Source organism: Fusarium redolens, assembly GCF_020744475.1.
Source record: "Fusarium redolens strain MPI-CAGE-AT-0023 chromosome Unknown BKA55scaffold_27, whole genome shotgun sequence".
NCBI classification, from domain to species: domain Eukaryota; kingdom Fungi; phylum Ascomycota; class Sordariomycetes; order Hypocreales; family Nectriaceae; genus Fusarium; species Fusarium redolens.
This window is the reverse complement of record NW_025763690.1, coordinates 76527-99845: the sequence shown is the minus strand read 5'-3', so window position 1 is coordinate 99845 and position 23319 is coordinate 76527. Positions and strand designations below refer to the sequence as shown.

The window sequence follows — 23319 nt, the reverse complement described above, 5'->3', positions numbered from 1 at the left end:
CGAAATTGAGTCGCGCCTGTAGATCTCAGCTACTATGGCTAATAGTAAAATATCAGAACTTTATTTTCCTCTGAACTAATAAGGCAATATATTAGAGATTAGGATTAGAGTACCTACAGGCGCCACTTAATTTCGTGAGTTTATATGGTACCTCATCTCGTGACCTAAACGTGCTAATAACAGCTGTTGCCACGAACAGTCGTTGGAGCGAAGTCGCTTTGATTGAACAAGTATATACAATTACAAGCACATAGTTTCTATGAATCACATTGGACCAATGCAAATAGGATTTAATCTCAGAGAATGTCGATATAAACATTCTCTCCAAGTCATATCCATGGCACGTCAATGCCCCAGCTTATCAGGCAGTCCTTATCGGACCAATTAACACCAACTGACGAGATTCAGCTAAAGCGTATCTGCGCAATGAACCTTGATGAAATTGAGGCGCAAGCCAAAATACGTGAGGCGCAGGGACCAAGAGAACGGCCAGGACAATTCATAGCGCCTGAACCGTTATTGCATGAGACTATTGATGTTCGACTCGGCCCTTCTCCAGATTCTGATCGCTGCAAGTTTCCATTTCGCGGCGCATTGCAAGCGCTTGTCTGAGATACGGGGTAAACGCTAAAAATAGACAATTCTCATGCACTTCTACGGCGGCTAACAGACTTCTACGAATTGTTAGTTATTCTTACAAGATTTAGCATTGAGAATGATAAAGTTTAATATGGAAATAATGGCCTTGGAGTGACAATTTATGAGCTGCTCCATCTTAAATACAGTTCTCTCAAACACCCCTGGCAATGGAGAACCAACCGCCCTATGAGCTGCGAGGCCGTGTTGGTTGACCCCAGACATTCCTCACGACGGGCTGACTGCGCCCCCAACATGAGTCACTTCCCATGTCAAGGCATACTCGGTACCTTCCAAATAAAGTGTAGCAAACAAACTCAGCTTCAACATTCAGCCCTACATACCGTGTGACTCACGCGGTAACATTCCCATCTTTATATAGGCCGCCTATCTGCCGCAACTAATATTCGGATCTTCATCAATATTCATTATGGAGAAAGTACGCAAGACGTTCTTCGACCCTTTGGCTACGTCAAAGGGTCGGATAGCTGAATTACTACAAAACTTGCCTGTTGGCTCTGCACATCCTTTTAGCCCCGAGGGCATATTATTATGTCGAACGAAGAATGGTATTGAAGAGATTGATATCTCGAATTATAGTCAGGAGTACTTTTATAATACTGTTGACTTAGGAGAGATGGGAGAGATTCTACTAAGACGGATGAAGGGCTTTAGCAATCATTTGGGTAAGGATGCAAAACGCTCACAGAACCCCGGTTTGGCTAACACTTGGATAGGCGTGTTTGATGACTTTCAGATCATGCAAGCTCCAGCTGCTACATTCAAGATCCCCATAGTGTCAGGGCAAATCACCATCCTGGCAGTATCAGAACGTACTCCTACGTACTACGACTTCTGCTTCGCAGATCAAGACTGCAACACCTGCTGCTGGTTAGAACGAGAGACATTTTCTGGAATCAAGCACAGCGGCGATCTTCTGAACCACCAGGATCTTTTGGACTATGTTAGGGTAGACCAGGATAGCTTGACGCAGAAGCCTATCTGTGTTTTTATCTCGGGATATACAAAGACGCAGATCACGAGGTTCTTGGGAACGCATCCGGCGCTGATGGTTGCGGATCACGTTGACAAGGTTTGTCGCTAGAACTCAATGTGGAGTTGATGAAGCTAATAAGTAGTAGATTCTGTACATCATTCCTGTTCCTTTGGATAAGGCGACTATTGGAGATGCTACCATCTGCTGTCCTTTGGTTATCAAGCGTGATGAGGATTCCATCATCTGCTCTATTCTTCCTAAGGCGACGACGGATAGGAACATGATGTGTGACAGCAAGAAGCTGGTCAGCCCTTGCTTCCCCGAAGCTATCAACAGTGCTGACTTCACTATCTCTGAACCTCAGCCTGCTGTTGCTGCAGAGGAGAAGAAGAGCGAGAAGGACGAAGCGGTAGAAGATGAAGTACAGGTTTCGGACAAGAGACGTGCGATATTGACCACTAACTCTTCCAATCTTCCTTCTTTCCTGGCTTCTTCTGAGTCACAAGTCATTCGCTTCAGCACTGGTATCGAGTTCATTTCTTCAGACACAAACAACATTGACCAGGACAAGTCAGCTGTTGTTCTTCCCTGCATCTTCGGATCACAACTTCAAGGTCCAATGCTTCTATCCACGGGCAGCACTCCTTCCAACGTTCCTTTCAAGGATGAGAAGGCTCTTTGCGCTTACTACGAACAACTCGAGAGTATAGTCGTGGTCGTTGATGAGCGAATGACTGACAACGCGCGAAACTTGGCTTCCGGTCTACGGATGAATACCTTGTTCATCGTGCAGATTAAGACCAAGGACAAGCATGAGACTGAAGAGGAAGTTTCGGCGGTGTTGAGTTCGGCGAATATCAATGCTGTAACGGCGCTGGCGGGACCTCAGTCTTTGATAGTGGCTAATATCGGTGAGAAGTTTTACTTCTATCGTGGTTTGGCGAATCACAAGATCTTGGATACGGCCAAGTTGAACTTTGGAGCAGATATCACTGAGAACATCACGTCGAACAGTGTGGAGTCGCTATTGGCTCCAAAGATTCCTCGACTGGTCAATCTCACGGATACCAACACCATTGTTCTTCCCTACTCAGCCCAGGTTGTTCGTCCTCAGGATTTATCTCAAATCTTTGAGGGTCTCAGCATCGCCGAGATCATTACCATGCACGACGACATCACCGCCGCAGTTCCCCAACTCCAAGCCCTCCTCAGCCAGAAAGATCTTCAACAACTCTCCAAGACCCTCGTCGACACACTCTCCTCCAAAATCGATAAGAAAATGGCCCCTCTTCGAAGCGAGTACATAGTCTTCATCTCCAATAACTTCGGCGCCGATGATCAAGCTGTTCTCACCAAGAAGAGCAAGATGCTTGGTGATATGCGAAAGATCAACAAGGAGGTCCAGACTGCTCTTGAGCCGGTCATTACTAGCCTGGCGAATATGATCTCTGTTCAGGCGACGTCGAAGAGAACGCATGATATGAAGAGACTTATGAGACAGGCGCAGATCCAGAATAATGTTGAGGCGACCAAGTCAATGACTTTTGAGAGTTTGACGGGATTGTTGGAGAAGCATGCTGAGGAGATGGGGGTTATGTTGTTGAATATTGAGACGGTGCCTTATAAGCAGATGTTGGCGAAGCTGAAGGGCACTACCATTGATGCCAAGTACGTTGTGATACACACTTGATTTAGACTTCTTATACTGACATTACTAGGCCTTGCTGTGCACTTGACGATCGAATTCTTCATCTCGACGGCTTCGACGCTGGTATCATCATGGAACAATCCCAAAGCCAACACGCAGGCCCCCTCGTCAGCCAAGCCGGTCCTAACCATCCCATCCTCGCGCTTCCCTACCTCAGCCAACAGCGCGGCATTGGCTCAATGCTAGCATGGGTATGCTGGGATGAATTCGTCAATCTCAAGAGTCCATACACAATCCGGTGGATGGAGAAGTGTAACGAACCACACATCGCCGCGCTACGAATCATGATGAGGGATACTCTCAGCCAGGCTGTTGCTTCGCGGGAGTATAACTTTGAAGCGGGAAGTCCTGAGATTGGTCATTTGATGAGTTCCTTGCTTATGGCGGCTATGTCGAAGCTTGCTGCGATGAGGACGACTGCTCCTGTGGTGTTGGATAAGGCGGAGGATACGGTTACGAGATTGATGAGAGGTCTTTTTGGTAATCTTATGACGATCGCTGGATCGGGTGTGAGGCCTTTGAGTATGGTTTGGCAGCTCTTTGGACTGAATCCTCAGTATGACGTTCCTGTCACGGATGCTGATTGGGTTTGGTATGAGAATGTCGTTGAGCTGTACCCTTACACCGGGTGGCCTTTGAAGCAGTTCAACGAGAATCTTCTCAAGCTTCTTGACAAGGTTATCGTGCGGGTCATCACCAAGAACGAGAACGTCGCTGAGATCAAGCAGAGTCGGGCTTATGACATGGTGCAGTTCTGCAAGCTTCGAAACATCCAGCTCGAGCACTGCCGTACCATCATCACCGTCTTCGAGACGATGCTCACCACAGATGGTTTAGATATTCCAGCTATCGCGGGACGTCTTCGGGAGAAAGTTCCTAGTGAGCTTGAGAAGCAGACCAAGGGATATACTAGAATGATGCGATACATCGATCACCTTGCAAAGGGCGGCGCAAGACGTTCAGCGGATGATCTTGTCTACGGTAACGTGTACACCAAGCGCTCAGCTGCGTTAAAGGATCTCAAGATCGCGGTCGCTCTAGCATGTCAAGACAAGAACTGGGATGTCGCAAAGGAGAATTGTCAGGCTGTTCTTGACTTGCATAAGGAGATTGCTGCTAAGTGGCAGATCCAGCCTGAGCAGCTCAAGGTGCAGAACATTCAGTACTACCGCGAACTCATTGATGCAGATGTTTCAGAAGACGCTGAACAAACCGTCAAGAACCGCACGAGAAAGATCGTTGGGCGAATCATGGATGATGCTGAGAAGAAACGTATTCCATGGCAAGTTGGTAACGACGCGGCCAAGAATAACGTTGAACCTCTTGATGAGCAGTTCCTCGAGCAAGTCCTCACTGGAATACGCTCTGAAGCTGAGACAAAGGCTGTAGTCGAAGTTTCCAAGGAGGAAACTGTTGAGGATGTCGGCTTTTCAGCGTTCAAGTCTTCTTTGGCGCCCAAGTTTGTATCTGCGATGGAAGAGGCGCTCTCAGCAGAGGATGTCTGCACGATAGCCAAGATTCCTGAGTCTTCGATGAGGGTGTTTATCAAGGCACTCAACCCTGGGTTTGAGTGGGATGATTTGGCGCAGCAGTTCAAGATTGTGATACTGAGTTTGTTGCGGGAACGTTCGGGGCGGATCGAGAGCAGACCTGCTGCTAGGATGTTGAGATTACGATGAGCTTGAGGGATAATAATGGGTATGATATTTTATCTAGTTTTATTGGTCTTGGTTTCTCATGGTAAATCAGGCTTTCTTGGCTATAGCTCGCTCTAACGAAATGATATCTTCTAAAGCTTCTCTGCTCGGGAGTTCCTAATGGTCTTATCAACTATGTTCATTGCACGAAGACATTCCTCGTCTCTAAATCGTGGTGCAATGATTTGGATTGCGGTAGGTGCACCGTCTGTGGCCTCGGGAATATCTTATATTGGTTAGCTACAGTAGAAGAGTACTTGATAAGAGGACTTACAATCAGGGTCGAATGGGGCCTTGGCCTTAACATGCTCGGAGTCTTCCAACTTGGACGAGTTTCCGAATGGAATAATACCAGCAGGGAACTGTCATATAATTAGCACTTCTTCATTTCCAGGATACAATGATGTCAACTTACATCCAAGACGTTCCACATAAGGGTGTAAATAGGAACACCGTACGTATCATGAGGAATAGCGGTGGTAGCAGCTCCAGGAGCAAGAATAACATCAAGCTTGTTATCACGATATGTCTCCTGCCAAGCCTTAAGATACTCAAAGCGAACCTCATTCAAACGAGACAACTTTGTAGGTGTCTCCAGCTCCGGAGGAACAGGAAAGTTTCCATGAGAAAAGGGATGAACAGCGATAGCCACAGAGTTAACAAGCGGCTCACCGATCTCTCGCGAGACGGTATCAAGATCAGGACCCATGATACTGAATAACTGGAATCCGATTCTTGCACCAAGACCAGCGTTACGCTTAGGATCTTGAGAGAGATAAACGAGCTTATGTCCTGCGTTCTCAAGTGCAGAAGCAGCCTTTGCTAAAGCGCGTCGAACAGGTGGATGGAGAGGATACTCAGGATCTTCAGCCATGACACCAATTGTAAGCTTAGTATCGGCTTCACCGAGCTCTCTCCAGGGAATATCAACAACAGTGGGGTCATAATTCCAAGGTCGTTGAGCAAGAGTAATCTTCATGAATAGCTCAAGATCTTCAATGGAGTTGGCCATGGGTCCACCGACTGGTGCAATTCCAGGGAGATGATCCTTTGGAAAGGGATATTCTGACTGTCCTCCGAAGGGAATGCGTTCAGAGGTGGGTTTGAATCCGTAGATACCACAGCATAGGGAGGGAATGCGGATGGAGCCGGCGATGTCACTGCCGACGCCGAGGGGAGAACCTCGAAAGGCGACGAGAGCGCCTTCACCGCCGGTTGAACCACCTGCTGTGAGGCTGGTGTTATGAGGGTTGAGGGTTCTTCCAAAGATGTTGTTCTCCGAGTCTGCTGTCTGCAAGATGTTAGAGGATACAGTCATGGTAGGACAAGGTGTAGCTTACCATCATTGTCTGGGGCAGGTTTGTCTTGCAGTATAAAACAGCTCCAGCGTCGAGCAACAGGTCAACGAGGGCAGAGTTGTGGTCAGGGATTGGTTGACGAAGAAACTCGACATATCCGACGGTGGCATGATGGCCTTTAACGCGGTATGAATCCTGGTTTGTCAGTGGAGTTTTTGATCTTGGAGTTGATGATGTATACCTTCAGACTAATGGGCAATCCATGGAGTGGACCAGCCAACTTTCCAGTTGTCTTTAATTGCTCATCAAGCTCCTTGGCTCTCTGGATACCCTCCTTGAACATAATCTCAGTCAAGCAAGATGTCTACCCCGGTTAGTACTAGTCCCAACGGTTGTCTTAGTCGAACATACCAATTGTTGAGCAAGACTGGCACGCTTGCTAAACGCCACGGTAACTTCCTCTGAAGTGAGTTCTTGAGAATGTATCTTGCTCAACAACTCAGCAGCAGTATACCGCTCCGTAATAACAATCTCCTTCTCCGTAAGAAGTCCGGACCTCTGAACGGCCTTTGACTCAATAAGTTTACTACCATTACCATCACCAGTATTCTTCAGTCCCTGGAGTTGTTTCTCTGGGATGACCCATTCTGTCGGTATAGCATCACGCTGCTTTTCGCGGTGCTGAGCAGCAATGGTCTTCCAGTTGGTAGTAGTAGCAGGCATGGTGAATGATGTGAAGATGATGAGACTTGGGATTTGTTGGAGAGGTATTCTGGTCTCCGCATTGTTTATTAATGAGGAAAGAGAGCAGGCGACGGAATACCGGAGTTCTGGATCCTATAATCTCCCCCACAATGCGGAAAGACTACCCCATACTGCAAGCCGAGATAGCAGTCGCCTCGAGATTTGGAGGGGATTGTTTTAGCTCCGCGGCGCATGTAATACCCCAATTTGGCAGTTGAAGCCGCCAATGTGTCGGCAAATCGATGCGGCATAGAAACAGGGTCTGATCTGCAGTGTCATCTTGCAGTATCATCGGTATCATTTCCGTAGCACTCGCCGTATCAATCAGCGTATCAAACAAAAAATGATTCGTAAAGATAAAAGATGCCATGGTCTTCCAAATCAAGTATACTAGGTTTCAACACGATCAGATCTAAGATCTAACACTCCCTGCCCCCCTCCCCGGCCAATTTTCTCTGGAATGTCTTCACACATACCATCCCCCGGAAATGACTTCACTCCTTCCGACACCGATATTCCTAGAATGCGCATGCCGCATCTAGAGTTCATCTACCGCATCGTTGCCGAGATGGACAAAGGCGGGGTTACCGAGATTGCAGGCATCGACGGCACCTCAAAGAGCAGAATTGTCCTCCCCATCCAAGGAGGCCAAGTCAACGGTCCTCAGATAAAGGGAATCATCGTTGACAAGAGTGGTGCCGACTGGGCCGAAGTCATTAACCCCAATAAGGTGAATATAAAAAAAAGCTTATCATAGATTAGCTAGCTAACAGGGGTATAGTCTCTTGTTCGGTTAAATGCCATGTACACGCTGCGGACTCATGATAACGTACATATCCTTGTTAAAGCACAGGGCATCTATCGTACTGGACCTGGAGTGGAGGAGCAGGTGGGAGAGCGGGATACCGTTACGCAAGATGAGATGGAGTATTTTACGCATATTAAGTTTGAGGCCCCTGGTGATAGTTCCTACGGTTGGCTGAATAGCGTTATTGCTATCGGTGTTATGATCATGTCGGAGGGGAGACCTGTTATTGACTGTTATCGGTTGACCAACTTTCCTGGAAAGAGAGCTGCAAACTTGTAGATAAATAGATGTTGATATAACATAGTTCCACATCGTATCTTTGAGCTGAAGACTCCATGTGGGGCTGGATGGCCCGGAAATAACTGTCTTTCAGATGTGATGTGACTCAACGACGTAATGATCTCCCTGGGAGAGGCTGAGTCTAAAACACCGCGGAGTTTCTAAAGGTGTGACATGTCCTAGCGAAGTACGATACAGCCAATAGGACGGTGGCTGTTTGACTAAGGAAACTGTAATTCAAGTCCGTTCACTCCAAATGAAACTTCACAGAAACTTGGGTTTTGAGATGAAAGAGAGTATGAGTAAATTGATGATACCTAGACTAAGAATACCATAACCAGATAGATCCCAATGCCTTCCATACAATTTCATCCTAAAGTCATTAATCCGCCGTAAAGCCCTGTCAAATACGTGACCGCATCTCGACCAACTTCCAATAGCGAGGTGCCAGAGTAGTGCGAATCCTCTTTCCGTAGATGATCATGGGTACAAAGAGAGAGCCGATGGCGAATGCAATGCAGCCACTGATGATGAACATGTTGGTAAGACCCATGGATGTCATCCAAGGAACAATGGCAAAAGTGACACCAACGGACACAGCGTTTCGCAAGAAAGCAATACCGATGAAGGCTTCAGCGACAAGCTCACGATAAGTATCGATGATGAGAGTGAAGGTGATATCACCGTTGGCACCGAGTCCAAAGGCAAAGAATGCTCCGCCAAGGGAGGGATAGATCCAGTGCATGCCCTAGAAAATGTTAGCAAAAGCTAATAAGATGAACGAGGTTGACTTACTCGAGCAGCCGTAGCGCCAAACATGATGATTCCACCGGCCATGAAAATGGTAGGGATAACAAGAGGATACAATCGCATCTCAGGCTCATAAACACCACCATTGCGTCGTGCGAGTCGAACAACAGTCCAGTCTGCTAGAGGTCCTCCGTAGATACTTCCGAAGATGTTGCCAACAAACGGACCAAGAGCCATATATCCAATACCAGCGGTAGTGAAGCTATAAGGAGGAGCTGAGAAGACAATGGAGATGATCTGCATGAAGATAACAAGCCAGCAGACTCCAGAAGCAAACTGCAGAGCCGTGAACATGACGTGGGGAAGAGTGATGACATGGAAAGGCATCATGAACAAACGGGGAAGAGATTCGCTTGTCGTGGTGGTCAGACGCATGCACTGACGGTAAGAGTTCATGGGGATGGTAGGTTCAGTGTGAGTAGCGATGGTAACAAGATCATTGTCGACCTTGTTCTTGGAGTCGATGTCCTTCTCGATGGGGTTCTGCTCAGAGCATGCGTCATCATTGTCTGCCTCACCGACTGAGACAGGAATGTACTTTGTCTCCTCGAATGCAAAGACGAAGACAACAAAGAGAATGGTAAGGCATACGGATAGGGTGTAGTAAGACCAGCGCCAGCCTTGGTTGGCAGCTTGTGTTCCAGCGGCCATGGGGGCGAGAAAGGAGCCGACCATGACGGCGGTGAAGTAGACAGCATTAGCAGATCCACGATGATGAATAAAGAAGAGGTCAGAGATCTATAACATCAGTAAATGACCTCGAAGGTGAAGACATGGGAGACTCACAGTCATCTGAACAGCAGTCTCATTGATAGCACCACCAAGACCAGTAATAACCATGATGACAATCAACTCAGGATAACTCTGCATTCTCGAAGTCCACCAAGAAACACCAGCAAGAACAGCAGTAGAGATGATATACGCAGAGCGGCGTCCATACTTGATAGCAAGGGGAATGAAGAACAAGCAACCCATAGCTAGACCAGCTAGCTGGGCGGATTGGGCATTGGTCAACTGCTGAATGCTAACGCCCATGTCAACAGTCATCTGCTGCCAAAAGACAGTCTGGATAGAGACATTGGTGAAAGCAGCGACCGTGACAGCGATCGACAGTCCAAAGTTGAACAATTTTCGCCATGTAGGCCAATTCTATAACGCGTTAATTAAAGTTTTACAGATAGTGAGAAAAGTGCTCACGAGAGGCTCATTGGGATCGTTGGAGGGCGTTGGTACGAGAACGAAGCGCGACGCGTCAGTAGCTGGTTCTGCTATGAATTGATCAGTGAAATTGTCGGTGATGAGAGAGGTTATGGTGTTTTACCCAAGATCAGGCGGGCCTCTCCCGGGATGGGGACGCGATCGGTGGAGGTCATGATGGGACTTGGCTCGCTTGGAGATTGAATTGATGGGGAAGAAAGTGGAGGTTGATGCTGAATGAATCGTATGATGTGAGGAGAGACGGCACAGGCTATATATCCTTCAATCTCAGCCGGTCTGTGATATCAAGGAGTGTACAGCCACCAATATGCAGTGCAATGAGTCTTGTCTGCACGAGACAAACTTGATACGATGGCCGTCGGCCGTCCTCAACCCAACGTCGGCAGTGCGTCAACAAGAGTACAGAACGGGGATAGGGGTCAGGGCCTGTGTACGCGATTAGCTTCCCTCCCGCTATCTCCTCTTACAATCCCTGCCCATGTGGTTATCTGCAAATCATGAGCAAAGGCCATCTCCCCGCATTCTCATCTTCCCACATACGAAAAAAAAATTGTGGCGATAACAATGTCCCGTTGCTGATCTAAACTGCTTTTGGGAAATACACGCGCGGCGCCTCTTTCACCCCTTTTCGTCTATAAACTTCCATCCCCAGCCCCGCAAAGTCTGATATCGCCTCCTTTCGTACACCCACCTCCATTCAAATCCCTGAGATCTAAAGCGAGATACACTATGGCCCGATCACGCGGAGGCTGCCTGAATTGTAAAGCCCGCAAGCGAAAATGCGACCAGGCTCGCCCAGAGTGCCACGCTTGCTCCCAAAGGGGCATAAGGTGCCAGGGTTACTCTACTCCTCTCCGCTGGGTCAATGGCGTCGCTTCTAGAGGCAGATTTGCCGGAGCCTCTGTGCCCGACGCGTCATTGGTCGCGATCCAAGGGCCTGAGAGCCATCAGGATCTGCTAGCGATGGAGTCCGAGACTTCCTCTGCTCCTAATCAAGATACGTCAAGTACCGCGTCTGGCTCAATCTCGTCATCTGCCTTCTCACCCCGGGCTGTCGGCGTGCCCTCACCAGATGCTCAAGACCCGATCTTTCAGAGATGTATGTTGTTATTTACTCCTCATTTGATACCGAGGTAGTTAGTTGTAGTTGGTGCTAATGTTTCGCTAGTCATGAACAATGGCCTCAATCGGCTGTACTCTACGGAAGCGAGCTCATGGATCAAACCGTTCTTTGAGCAGATGGCTTATCAGAGCCCTGCGCTAGTCATGATTGCCAGTGCCATACAGGGTTATATGGATGATGGAAATCGGGGCATGTCTGTAAAGTCGATGGAATATGTCGACTTGGCACTGCAGACATTCCGACAAGAACTTTCTGCTCGTTATGAGCGAATGCACCTCGCGACAATATGCGCTGGCTTACTAGTCTGTTCATTATGTGTACGTGTTCCCTTCACTGCTTATTCCCGGCGTTGAGCCTCGGAAATTAACACCTTGCAGCTACTGCAAACCCAACCATGGACAATGTACCTCGAACTCATAGTCGACGTCTACGATCTCAGAACCAAACTCAGCACAGTTGGACAAATTTCCAATGATCTCCATACTCAACATCTTCTTGAAGTCCTTGGTGTAATGGATCTTCCGTCCATGGTCATCGGTCGAATAAATCCATCCATCGGCGTCTGGAAACTTTTCCGTCGTCTTCAAGATGACCGCGAGGAAGGTCGAGCGACCGGTATCGAAGTCGTATCAGGCATTCCCCGCTCTCTCATCGATATCTTTGCTAGCATCGTCGACAACGATCCAGAGTACACCGAGAATCGCTTCTGGGCCTGGCCGGGACAGGTAGGTGAGTCATTACAGTGCCACTACTGGGAATGCTGGCGATTGGCAGGCATCCTGGAAGTCCGTCGTCGACGGAGAATGGAGCGAAAAGCAATAGGTCTTCAGGACCGAGACGACGACATGTTGAGGAAAGCTCCAGATACAGAAGTCGTTCTATGTCGTCTCATCTCATCGATAGATGCCCTGCAAAAAGCCTTCGAAGAACCTCGCAACCAACACCTACTTGTCCACAATGGACTTCCATATGCAGTCGTCAACGCTGGTCTAGAAGTCCCGCTCCTCAAACAACATCCAACCTGGAAAGCAACACTCGACGACGTCAGGGCGTCATTACTTGACACAGATTCCTTTGATCTAATCAACACTTTGTTTGAAATGCTTGATGAGGCTTGGGCAGATGGGACAGCTACTTTTGACATTGAGAGCGCAGCACGCTCTAGGAACCTTGAACTTGCTATTTTTTAACGGCGTTGGGAATAATCGGCGCATGGTAACTTATGACTCTCTTCTGTACTATGGATTACTATTTATCGCTTGAAATAAACGATGCAACTCGCTGGATGAGAGACTTCGTATACTCCGTACTAGGCGCCGAGTAATCAACCGTGTAGAAAGATACCGACGCCTTGCCATTCTCAACAACGTATGTCTCACCAGGAAGAGAGCAATCACCATTGATGCAAGCATTCACGCCAGCGGCGTAAGGCTTGATGTTAGCCCAAGTGAACGTTCCTTTCTCTTTGTCGAGGACAGCTTCATTTACGTGAGCGTTTCCAGTGAATCTTGTCTGTACGAAATCCGGATTTAGGTTCTTCTTTGTCAAGACGGGAAGGTTGACGTTGACGCCGTAACCGATGGGGAGAAGAGGGCCGTTCTTGGGGGATGTGGCGATGAAGTTCTCGACGAATTTGACGGATGCTTGTGCAGCCCATGTAGCAGGGTTAGTTCGGTTTTTGACCTCAAAGTATGGGACTTCTTGGTTGCTTGCTGAGATGGCAATAGCGGGGATTCCACGGTTGGTAGCGGCGTATCTATGCATCGTCAGTTCGGACATGTTCCCATTCGGTTGATGGATACTCACGCAGCTCCAGCAGTACCAGATAAAGTCCACACAAAACCACCCAAGTTGGTCCCGTAGTTAGGTCCAGTAACGACAAGATCTGGAACACTAAAGTTGGCGAATTTGGGGAGGACGTAGTCTAGAGCGACAAAGGTGCATGCAGCGGGTGTGCCGTTGTAGTACCAGATCTGGCTATCCTTTGGATCATGTCCAACCTATGTCACGTCAGAGGAGGATCCCCAAAAGCAATGATTCAGAGAACGTACTGAAGGTGCACCCTTGGGAATCAAGTCATACTGCGATGGTGCAGTCAAGTTTCCTTCGGTGGTGAAGTCAGAGGTACCGCCTTTGCCGCTCTGCTTGGTAGCGGGAGCAACGAGCCAGACTACAAATGTCAGTCATGTTTCTCGATATGTTGCGGCTGGCTTACCATTATGACCCTTCTCCTTGAAAATGCGATACATCTCACGTAAGTTCCCAGAACCGAATCCATCGTCATTGTTCAACAGAATATTCAATGCATTGGCGCCCGAAGCAGAAAGCAGAGCTGCCCCAGCGATGAAAGAAGACAGACGCATTTTCACAAAGCTACAGGGTATCTTGATGGCCTGTGTATCAAAACAAGAGAAGAAAGTGCCGCAGAACAATCAATTGAGGGATTCTCGACGATCTTTTATCTAAACAAATCCAACGGAGAGCGGCCGTGTCCGTTATCGCATTGCCAAGCCTTCAAAAGTTCCCTTGTCTATCATTATAGTATCTATCGCTCGCGTGCTCTCCTTCCAAAAGTGGACAAGGTGAGGAGAAGATGAATCTGGCTATCGATAGTGTACTATCAGCTCTAGTGGTGTTTTACTCTATGCTGGGATAATCAACTAGCAAAGCCTATCACAAGCTGGTTATCGTGATGAGGGGTTGAGAACCAACCATGTGATAGACAAGGCTACCCGGATATTACGGCTGCAAAAGATCCTGGTTTTTAGTAGAGGAACAATAATTGTCCGTCAAGGTTTGATATGCTTATTCCACTGGACTGATTGGTACTACAGGAGACTGAAGATCATCGCGCCAACACTAAGGAAAACAGCAGCCCCCAAACCTCCAACTCGCGATGCCATGTTCTCGTCCTCTTCATCAGCTCCTTCCAGCTTCAACTCGGGTTTCCGACTCCCACTAACAACCTGATCAGGGGCCATGCATATCATCCTACTCATACCAGCACCCGTTGACACAGAAAACAACAATGGAATAGTCTGCTGAACCCTCAAATCATAAAGATCGAAATCCCCGCGATCCTTATCACCGTCTAGCCCTACCCACAATCCACTGCCAAAAGTTGTGTAATTCTCCGGAAGATCGAGATATGGCATTTCATCGACTGAACAACGCGCCGAAGAGAAATTGCGCGGCACGGCTGAGGAAAAGAAAATAGTTAGCGATATAGTCAGAGGTCCGAGACTGGTTCAGAAAGTACTTTGTCCGATAAAAAGGTGCTCCTTGCATTCCTCGCTGAGGTCAAAGGACTGCAAGCTCGGACATTTGGAAGAGCCTCCTCCAACAGCAAGAGTTGAGTTCTCAAATTCCTTGATACACTTATCGCTTATAACCCCTTTGCACGAGTGATTCGCAAACGATGGATCGTCATCGGTATCCATATCGGGTGGATTCTCAGAGGTCTTGTTGACAGCTTTCATCATGTACGGGCAGACCCGGCTGTCTCTTCCGCGTTGAGTTGCAACAAGTGTTCGAGGAACGCTTATAAAGACACTGAGCTCCTGACTGGTATCGACGTCTCCGAATACGAGGTTTGGCGCGCGTCTGTCGGTTACTGTGGCGGTTATGTACCATGGAGCAGATTGTCCTATGAATCTGGAGGGCGCTGTGCGCGTCGAGTTGTACATCGGAAAGCCCTCGTCCACGGGTTTAATTTCCACAGAGCAGTCTTTCGGTAGCGAGGAATTTTGCGCGAGGCATATTCTTGAAAGGTATAACCAAATCACAGCGAATAGTCTCAACATGTTGTCCATTTTTAACAATAATGTCGAATTGTAATAAAACTGAACTGAAAATCTCCGCGCCCGAATTGCGAGATAAATACCCTTCACATTTTGGCCCCCAATTACATGACTTCATCACGATTTCCGGGGTTTACCTGTTCAGCTCGGCCAAGGAATCCTTCGCCATGTCATTCTCCTTGTTTATCCCGTTATATCAAAGCGCCAAGACAGCACGGGCTGAGCCAAGACATGCTAGTTGGTGATCAATGCCTCAAAATCTCCGGTGTTTTAAGAGGGTCAACGAGTTGTTTGGGAAAATGACGTATTGCTACATATCAGCTTTGACGAATGGCGGTTTATTCGCTGCGTGCGACGGGAATAATTTGTGGGCTATTCATGCCTTAGTCTTTCGTTGGTTGTAGATAGATACTTGTTTTGTTGAATTGATGATATTGGCGGATTAAAAACTCCGCGGCTGGTTGAATAGGTCAAAGTTTGTGTATCGACCTTCTTGCGAAAGTTCCCTTGTCCTCATCGCGAAACTGTCTGACTCAATATCTAAGGCTTGTGGGATAATCGGCAATGTCCTCTTCAGAAGCCCAAGAGAATGTTCCAGCAGAAATCTTACCATCCATCCATCCAACTTGTGACTTTCCGTTGACAACAGACAGATCTTTTGAAAAGCCATCAATCTGTTTATCTAGCACATGTCAGCGGCATATATATGGAACGGCAGAACTTTGTCTCACCATTGCTTCTGTGGCTGGCCAGTATTGTCGAAGTTCTATCAGTGCTTCAAAGTTCGTGTTCAATTCTTGTCGAGCTTTTGGGATATCTTCTGGCTCGCCCAGCAAAAGCGTGTGTAAAAGGACAGCGGATGCTACAGTTGTCATGTGTCCAACGGTCGGGTAGTTCTGCTGACATCCACTCATCTGTCGTGAGGTGTGTAACAAACTGCTGAAAGACGAAGCGTGAAATTTGCACAACGCTACGTGATCTCCTTGCCCAAGGTATGATGGCTCTTTGGTCTCGAGAGAGTTGAAGTATACTAGTGCCGAGAGATGATGAAATACTAAATGAAGAGCGATGAAATGCCCTCCTAGATCGTTCTGCTGGTGGCTGTAGATATTCTGTATCGTCATCTGCATGTTCTCTGGCAGGTTGGCCCTCCATGATTCGAGCTGGTGGCCGATGTGTTTGATGGCATCGCATTTATCCGTGGGTTTCATGTCTCCCTTAGCCAAAGCGCGGTTCAAGCCTTGAATGTGACCAAAGTGCTGGATTAAGGTCACCATATGCGCAAAGACACCAGGAGTTCGACTGGAGTTTTGGAGCAAGGACGAAGGTCTGAGGCGTTTGAAGGACGTTTCGTCAATAGGCAGAGGAGATGAATCAGGGCAGTGAGGGTTATCCATGTGCCGGGGTATGCCAAGACCAGAGGAGCACCAACGATCGAGTATGTAGAGTGACCACCAAGTTCTAAGGGCTGTCTCAGTCATGATACTTGGGTCATCCGCACAAGAAGAGTTAAGCTGGAGAACCTCAGCCATACCAATCGCAATTCCTGTAACGCATCAGTAAGACTCACCACTTCTACATCGATGTTCACAATGCAAATGGACTTACGGAGGAACAGTGTCTCTGAAGAAGTCTGGCAGTTTCCAGCACTAAGAAGTGCTAAAAGGATACACGTCTGCACATTCTCAATACACACATTCTCAAGATCTGCCTGCACCAGCCTCTTTGCCTCTTTCGTCAACGAATTCTCCAAGGCGCGATGCTCAGACTTGGGCGAGAACTTGGATCCCAGAGCACATATAGCATAGAGCAAAGCATCTCCAATTTCTTTTTTGCGAACTTGCTTTCGAAGTGTTTCTTGGTGAAAGATGCTGTGAGGTCGACCGTCAAGATGCGTCAGATAAGACTCAACAAACTCGATAGTTAGCTCCGCTGTTAACTCTGGGAGTGATTCGTGGTTTTCTTTGGGTGCAGATGTAGTTTGTGAGCTGATGTGCGAGGAGCAGGCCAGGTTCTTGCGCCGACAGTTGTTGCACGGCGAATCAATGCTCGGTCTTACACACCGCCTCTTGGCCTCTCGACATTGAAGACAGGATGTTGCTTTCATCGTTGAATCGGATTAATAATGTCTTCGCATGGAAACAAATGGCTGAGACTGGGTGGTTGAGCGGATGATACCGATTGTTAATAATGAACCAATCGAAGCTTTGTTTGCCCGAAAGTCTCCGGACAGGCTGCGGCCCCACTTGCGGAGTATCGAAGCTATGATTCGTCAGGGGGTCTAGAGTCGGAGACGCTTGAGCAGGGGGCCTTGGCTCTGCTAAGGAGAAAGTATTTCAAGACCAAGTTTAGGAGCATCAATACTTAACATCCACCATGAAGGACCAAATACAGTTGATGTTGTTAGGCATTTGTAAATGAAGCTGAAGTAGATGCTACTCAGTATTTAACGTCGACGATTTCTCTCTCATTTCATCCAATACTCAGTTCAAACCTATTCACTGCAATGTCCTCAATCCTCGCTTAAAGCTCATATCATCGCTTTCATCTTCATCATGGCAAACCTCCTCGAACCAATCACCATAGGAGGCAAACTCCCTCTCAGAAACCGTATCGTCATGGGTTCAATGACTCGTAACCGCTGCATCGACGATAACAAACCTGGTCCAGCCCAAATCAAGTACTACGCCGACAGAGCAAAGTACGGCACCGGTCTCATCGTTACTGAAGGCACTTTCGTCGATTGGACTGGCTGCGAATGGAAGCACGCTCCCTTCATGGTCACCCAGGACCACGCTGATGCGTGGCGAAAAGTCACTGATGCAGTACATGACGTTGGTGGAAAGATCTTCTTTCAGGCGTGGCATGCTGGGAGGTGTCAGCATGATCAGATGCCTATTATGAAAGAGATGGGCGGAAAGGTTCTGGCGCCTTCTGCTATTAGGGTTGATGCAGGGAAATATCGAGATTTACCTGGAATGCCTGTGAGTTTGCTCTGGGCCTGATGAATGAAGACTGATTGAGAGATAGGGACATACGGACAATGTCGAGGCCATTACAGATGTCCAAGCTGTTATTGAGACGTACAGACGAAGCTGTGAGCTAGCCAGATCAGCAGGCTTTGATGGAGTTGAACTCTTGGCCCAAGGGTAACATATCCTGCAGCACGTCTAGTACAAATGCTAACTGGCATCAAAGCGGATATTTACCTCAACAATTTCTCAGCAGGTCAGTCATACCAGTATTCTTAATCAGCCTAAGCACTGACTATGTAGCCGTGCAAATCATCGTACCGACGAGTATGGCGGTTCAGTCGAAAACAGATGCCGCTTCACCCTCGAAGTCTTCGATGCCATCGCTGGTGTCTTCAACGGACCTGAGTATATCTGTGTCAAAGTTAACCCTACAGATTATCTCAACGACTCTGTTGTTGACTTTGATGAGATGCAAGAGACTTATACAAATCTTATCACCGAGCTTGTTAAGAAAAAGGTTGGTATCATCAACCTTGGTCGTCGTGGTGCCGAAACGTCCACCGGTTCAGGAGAATTCTTTGGGCCTCTCGTTCGGCCTGAAGGCTATCCTCTCCCTCGTGGTTATGATCCTGTTCTTGACTTTGGGAAACTCGTCAAGTTTCCCGGAAGTCCGACTTTGCTTATGGCCAATCAAGATTATACTGTTGAAGCGGCTGATGCACTTGTTGGAGCTGGAAAGCTTGACATGATTACGTTTGCGAGAGCTTTCATCCACAATCCGGTGAGTAGTCCAAGACCAACATATTCTAATTCTGACTGGTTGAAAAGGATCTTGTCCCTCGTATCATTCACGGAGTACCTCTCGCCAAGAACGATAGAGGCTTTGGGGTTTATTATGGGCTAGGCAAGACACCTGACGAGGGTTACAATGATTGGCCAGTAGCCTCAACCACATAGACGTCACTAGAGCAAGCAATAGAGAGTCACTAGACTTTTTTTCACGTGTATATCAGATAGGGACAGATTAATGAGCAATATGTGCAGTGTTCCATTCAAATGAATGTGACTCAATAATATACGAGCAGATAACTATATACAGATGAATGAGTGTCATGGAGGAATCACCATGGCAATCCCATTTGCAATGCAAAACTGGGTGTTCAGCATCCACGTCCGTGCAAACCCCAGGAGAAAGAAGAAAGCACTGCTAGCACTTTTTCTCCATCCTCCCCTTACTTCTTGAGGGTGAGCAGACCAGGGCGGTAAGGAAGAGTGTTGTAGTCGCCACCAACGTTGGGGTTGCGGCCCTGGTAGAGGAGCTGAAGGTTGCAAGGGTCGACGGGGAAGGTCTGGTCAGCGCTGGTTCGGATGAGCTCTCCGTGGCTGATGTCGTTGGTCCAGGTGGCACCACTGTTGGCCTTGCCGGCGAAGGGGTTCTGCTCTGTGGCAGCGTTGGGGGTCCACTGGCCGTCGAGGCTGGTGGCAGTGAAGGAGCGGAAGAATCTTCCGTTGCTGCCCATGGCCTCTACAATCATGAGGTACTTGTTCAGTCCCTTGAGGGAGTAGACCTGCACAGCCTCGAAGAGGTTCGCCTTGGTGTCCTGCATGACGATCTGCGAGGCGGAACCGAAGCTGCCGGGAAAGTTGCCAATGGGCATGCTAGCGCGGTAGATGCGGCCGTTGTCACCGCAGAAGAACAGGTACATGTTCTTGCTGTCACCAATGACGGTTTGGTCGATGGGGCCAGTGTCCGAGTCGGCGATGTTGCCGGTGAAGAGAGGCTGAGCAGCAGACCAGCCGTTGGCGTTAGCAGGGTTGCTGGAGGTTCTGTACGAGAATTTGGTGGGACCCCACTGGTGAGCCAGGATCCAGACGTTCTTGGGCTGGAAGTAGAACAGAGTAGGGGCGACGGCAGAAGAGGTCATGCCGGTCTGGGTGGCAGAGCCGAGCTGGTTGATGTTGGAGACGACGCTGAAAGCCATGGATCCCCAAGAGGTGCCGTAATTAGTGGCGTAGACAAGCTGGCCGCCATTGTAGGGAGCGACAGTGAAGTCCTTGAGGGAGACCCAGGGGGACTTGGGCTGGGCGAGAGCGCCGCTGGAAGTCCACTTGTAGCTGGAGGGGAGAGCGCACTGGGCTGAAACGTCGCCGACGGAGGCGAGGAGCAGCAGACCTGTAGAGAACAGGCTGAGATCGTTGCTGAAGAACTTCATGGTGATGGAGATGTGAGGAGTTGAGATGAGATTGTGATGATACAGAAAAAGACTGATCGACGGGGAAGAAGTCAGTATGTTATATATGAATTAGTAGATGGACTATGCATGGCGAGATGGCCCTTAATTTGTATGGGGATCATTCGTTGCTGGGGAATAATCAAGCATGTATTGGAGGAGAAAATATCGTGTATCCACTGGGATACAACCATATAACCCAGTCTTGTTCTAGATCATCCGAACAATGACCCAAACAAGGATTTGATCGAGGGTGTTTCCATTGAATGTGTTCCTTTTGGAACCACGGAGACGGATCCGAGTGTTTCTGTTTTTGGGTTAGCTCGATCTAGTTCGGTACATGTAGCTTACGCTAATTTAACCCAGAAAAGAAAGGTACCTTGCCTGTTGTGGTGCGAGTCAGCTTGTACGTGCGTTGCCTGAAGCTGAAGCAGTGACGAATATACGAATGTTTTGCGTTTCCATTTTGAGAGTATAAACTTTCTTGTTGGTCCAACTGCCTGCATTGCGTGCAAGAAACGTGACGAAGCGGTAGACACGGCATGTTTCTCGGCTTCATCTACAGTAAATTCTTTCGCCAAGCTGAATCATAGTGGGTTTCATCTTGGCAGGCCTGGTTTCAGCCTCCACTCGGTCATCTCTTGGGGCTTCCCGCGGGATACGAGAAACAGGCCTGACCACCACATGATGTCCTTTCCCAAATGGACTGATGCAGTCATTACTACACACAGTCTAGTTTACATTGCCATGTGGCGAGCAAATATGCACCCCAGGAACACAGCTACCCAGGAAAAATACAGCAAGATATTGGCGCACCTATAGAATTGCACTATTCACCGTCTTGGTGTAAAGCCCGTCGGCAAATCTAGTCACCCCAGATTTGTCCCTGAGCGATAACCCCAGCCGGCAAAGCCTCATTAGGCTAAAGGGGAAAAAGAGTATCGGGGTGATCGATTGTCATATATTACAGGCGTGCCAGTAGAATTAGCTACTGGTATATTGTTTCACACGCGGTGTGTTATTCCGCCTATCAGACTCAACTTGTATTTAACAGTATTGTATTTTAGCCAGATTTGGTGTAAGCGGACGAATTAAACTATGGGAGTCGCAAAGGAAATAGGGAATAGCAATAAGAGAATGCGGGGGATGAATGCGGAGTGCATACAGCCGTGTAAGTGAAGATATCATGAATTTCAGGTGTTGAGATTTTGAAGTTTTGGCGGTGAGGGCGAGGGGGATTGAGCATGATGACTCTAGATAAGGCTGAATGTTTTCCCACGGAACTCGGCTTCTGCCATGTTTGATGTTAAATGTCAAGGCGAGAACAAAGTGGGTTTATTGTAGCGTGATGGAAGTCCCCTTGAAACGCCAAGTAATATCAATTTCCAAGAAGGGATAAGATAGGGCGACAGAAAGGGAAATGGAAGCGAGATGTCAGAGAAACATATTGATAAGATAAGAGGGATAAAGTCACTGAAGCTCACCCTATACGTCCACAATATCTTGAGTCTGCTACTAGTAACTCAACTATTTCTATAGCTTTAGAACGTTAAGATGAAAATAAAACATTAGGTTTATATAGAGAAGTTAGTAAGTATATATATCAGGCTTTTTCTAGGCTTTAAACCTTAAATTCTCAGTATATTATGTAATTTATATCTTGTCTTTTACAATGTCACAATGTAAACCTTATGACATACGTTTCGTTACCAAAAGTCAAATACCAAATAATCAGGCTCAGTTGGATAGTACAGGATAAAAAAATCTATTTCTGTGACAGGCTTCTAGTATAGATCTAATCTAAGCAATCTATGCATTCGGCATATGATCCTTCAACCAATTCTCCTTTTCTATCCGTATCGACCTCTGCCCCCATTTAATAGTCACCCACGCCCCAATAGCTCCCCAAACAGATGGAACTGCCCATCCTAGCGTATATCCAACCTCAACAGGTAAGATCCACGCCAACACAATCAGAACAATGCTCACAATAGACCCAGTAATAGCCCAGGCCCAAAGCATCTCAACAAGCATCCTTCTAAACCTTGGCGACGCGTTATATCGCGCCATAGCAGCTTCTCTATACTCCTTTCCTCCACCTCCATCACAAGCTGTGATATCTTCCATGATTGCGAATGTAAGCGGGGGATATTTGTCGCCAATGACGTGGGAGCTTAGACGGTGCCAGCCAAGTCTCCAGCCGAAATGATACGCTATGCCAGTCCAGATCATGTATGATGTTACCATTAGTATACCAACGGGCATGATAATACTCAAACCCCTCATCATCGGTGGATCAGGTATGCTGAACCCAATCATGAGCGCCGTCATGACAAAATAAGGTGGACCAAGTACAAGATGCACCGTATCAAAACTCCATCGTCCTGCACCGTTAAGAGGACGATAAGTATCGCGTTTCAACGCAAGTCGTAAACCGCGAAGACCATATTCTCCACCTGATATAAACCCAAACATCGCCGTTATGATCGCAAACATGGCGCCCGGACGTAAATCGGTTAGGTTTGAGATTGCGAAGTAGAATATTATGGGAATGAGTGTGCATTCTGTCAAGATGAGGAACCAGAATAGGAAAATCATGAGTTTGTGTTCGTGGAGGTTATACGGTAGTGGTGGAGGACCACGGGCGATAGTATCGGGCTGTTCATTTTTGCTCGGCATGGACGGTGTGCTCGGAGCAGAAGAAAGCGTTATATTTTCTGTACCCGACACGTTATTCGAGGTTGTCGCCATTGTGAGAAAACTGGCGTGCATAAGCTTAAAATTAAGCTTATTTACAAAAACACTACAGAGGAGACAGAAAGCACCATTAAATCACTCAGGGGCATTCACTGTATTTTATTCTAGCGTGTAGTGGTTATGGCGTACGTCAGTGGCAAAAGATTAGTGACAGACGAGTGCGTCAGAACGGTCTTGGTATTGAAGAGTTGGGGGCGGATGGAGCGGGTGATGATGCTGTTTTTGCTTGGCGTGAGCG

General features: G+C 47.7%; 10 protein-coding genes across 10 annotated transcripts; 4 read left to right on the top strand and 6 right to left on the bottom strand.

Annotated features, from left to right (window-relative positions):
- Nucleotides 1–1066: 1066 nt before the first annotated feature.
- Nucleotides 1067–5020, top strand: BKA55DRAFT_528012 (uncharacterized protein; the record flags this gene model as incomplete). The annotated part of the gene is made up of 4 exons (XM_046188962.1): nucleotides 1067–1322; nucleotides 1374–1729; nucleotides 1779–3301; nucleotides 3352–5020. 4 exons carry the CDS (start codon nucleotides 1067–1069, stop codon nucleotides 5018–5020), a joined length of 3804 nt encoding a protein of 1267 aa, XP_046042162.1.
- Nucleotides 5021–5130: 110 nt separating this feature from the next.
- Nucleotides 5131–7059, bottom strand: BKA55DRAFT_697315 (amidase signature domain-containing protein; the record flags this gene model as incomplete). Its single annotated transcript, XM_046200361.1, has 6 exons — nucleotides 5131–5264; nucleotides 5313–5400; nucleotides 5454–6329; nucleotides 6379–6531; nucleotides 6578–6700; nucleotides 6748–7059. 6 exons carry the CDS (start codon nucleotides 7057–7059, stop codon nucleotides 5131–5133), a joined length of 1686 nt encoding a protein of 561 aa, XP_046042161.1.
- A 481-nt stretch (nucleotides 7060–7540) lies between these two features.
- Nucleotides 7541–8167, top strand: BKA55DRAFT_697314 (uncharacterized protein; the record flags this gene model as incomplete). Its single annotated transcript, XM_046200360.1, has 2 exons — nucleotides 7541–7810; nucleotides 7862–8167. The coding sequence occupies 2 exons, from the start codon at nucleotides 7541–7543 to the stop codon at nucleotides 8165–8167; spliced, it is 576 nt and encodes a 191-aa protein (XP_046042160.1).
- Nucleotides 8168–8455: 288 nt separating this feature from the next.
- On the bottom strand, nucleotides 8456–10731 carry BKA55DRAFT_743810 (major facilitator superfamily domain-containing protein). The gene is made up of 5 exons (XM_046201561.1): nucleotides 10299–10731; nucleotides 10175–10245; nucleotides 9764–10126; nucleotides 8963–9715; nucleotides 8456–8915 (listed from the first exon to the last, which is right to left on the bottom strand). Exons 1-5 carry the CDS (start codon nucleotides 10348–10350, stop codon nucleotides 8571–8573), a joined length of 1584 nt encoding a protein of 527 aa, XP_046042159.1. The 5' UTR covers nucleotides 10351–10731; the 3' UTR covers nucleotides 8456–8570.
- Nucleotides 10732–10864: 133 nt separating this feature from the next.
- Nucleotides 10865–12529, top strand: BKA55DRAFT_627057 (uncharacterized protein). Its single transcript, XM_046196871.1, has 3 exons — nucleotides 10865–11294; nucleotides 11364–11635; nucleotides 11696–12529. Exons 1-3 carry the CDS (start codon nucleotides 10925–10927, stop codon nucleotides 12506–12508), a joined length of 1455 nt encoding a protein of 484 aa, XP_046042158.1. The 5' UTR covers nucleotides 10865–10924; the 3' UTR covers nucleotides 12509–12529.
- A 113-nt stretch (nucleotides 12530–12642) lies between these two features.
- Nucleotides 12643–15121, bottom strand: BKA55DRAFT_599399 (survival protein sure-like phosphatase/nucleotidase; the record flags this gene model as incomplete). The annotated part of the gene is made up of 7 exons (XM_046196388.1): nucleotides 12643–12668; nucleotides 12698–13074; nucleotides 13125–13318; nucleotides 13370–13488; nucleotides 13534–13691; nucleotides 14148–14517; nucleotides 14578–15121. The coding sequence occupies 7 exons, from the start codon at nucleotides 15119–15121 to the stop codon at nucleotides 12643–12645; spliced, it is 1788 nt and encodes a 595-aa protein (XP_046042157.1).
- Nucleotides 15122–15179: 58 nt separating this feature from the next.
- Nucleotides 15180–17280, bottom strand: BKA55DRAFT_584663 (fungal-specific transcription factor domain-containing protein). The gene is made up of 3 exons (XM_046194363.1): nucleotides 16727–17280; nucleotides 15850–16664; nucleotides 15180–15800 (listed from the first exon to the last, which is right to left on the bottom strand). Exons 1-3 carry the CDS (start codon nucleotides 17223–17225, stop codon nucleotides 15561–15563), a joined length of 1554 nt encoding a protein of 517 aa, XP_046042156.1. The 5' UTR covers nucleotides 17226–17280; the 3' UTR covers nucleotides 15180–15560.
- Nucleotides 17281–17673: 393 nt separating this feature from the next.
- Nucleotides 17674–19050, top strand: BKA55DRAFT_697308 (uncharacterized protein; the record flags this gene model as incomplete). Its single annotated transcript, XM_046200359.1, has 5 exons — nucleotides 17674–18102; nucleotides 18149–18267; nucleotides 18317–18346; nucleotides 18394–18874; nucleotides 18922–19050. 5 exons carry the CDS (start codon nucleotides 17674–17676, stop codon nucleotides 19048–19050), a joined length of 1188 nt encoding a protein of 395 aa, XP_046042155.1.
- A 275-nt stretch (nucleotides 19051–19325) lies between these two features.
- BKA55DRAFT_527753 (glycosyl hydrolase family 62-domain-containing protein) lies at nucleotides 19326–20306 on the bottom strand (the record flags this gene model as incomplete). The annotated part of the gene is made up of 1 exon (XM_046188948.1): nucleotides 19326–20306. One exon carries the CDS (start codon nucleotides 20304–20306, stop codon nucleotides 19326–19328), a length of 981 nt encoding a protein of 326 aa, XP_046042154.1.
- Nucleotides 20307–22133: 1827 nt separating this feature from the next.
- Nucleotides 22134–23075, bottom strand: BKA55DRAFT_655827 (uncharacterized protein; the record flags this gene model as incomplete). The annotated part of the gene is made up of 1 exon (XM_046197432.1): nucleotides 22134–23075. One exon carries the CDS (start codon nucleotides 23073–23075, stop codon nucleotides 22134–22136), a length of 942 nt encoding a protein of 313 aa, XP_046042153.1.
- Nucleotides 23076–23319: the final 244 nt, after the last annotated feature.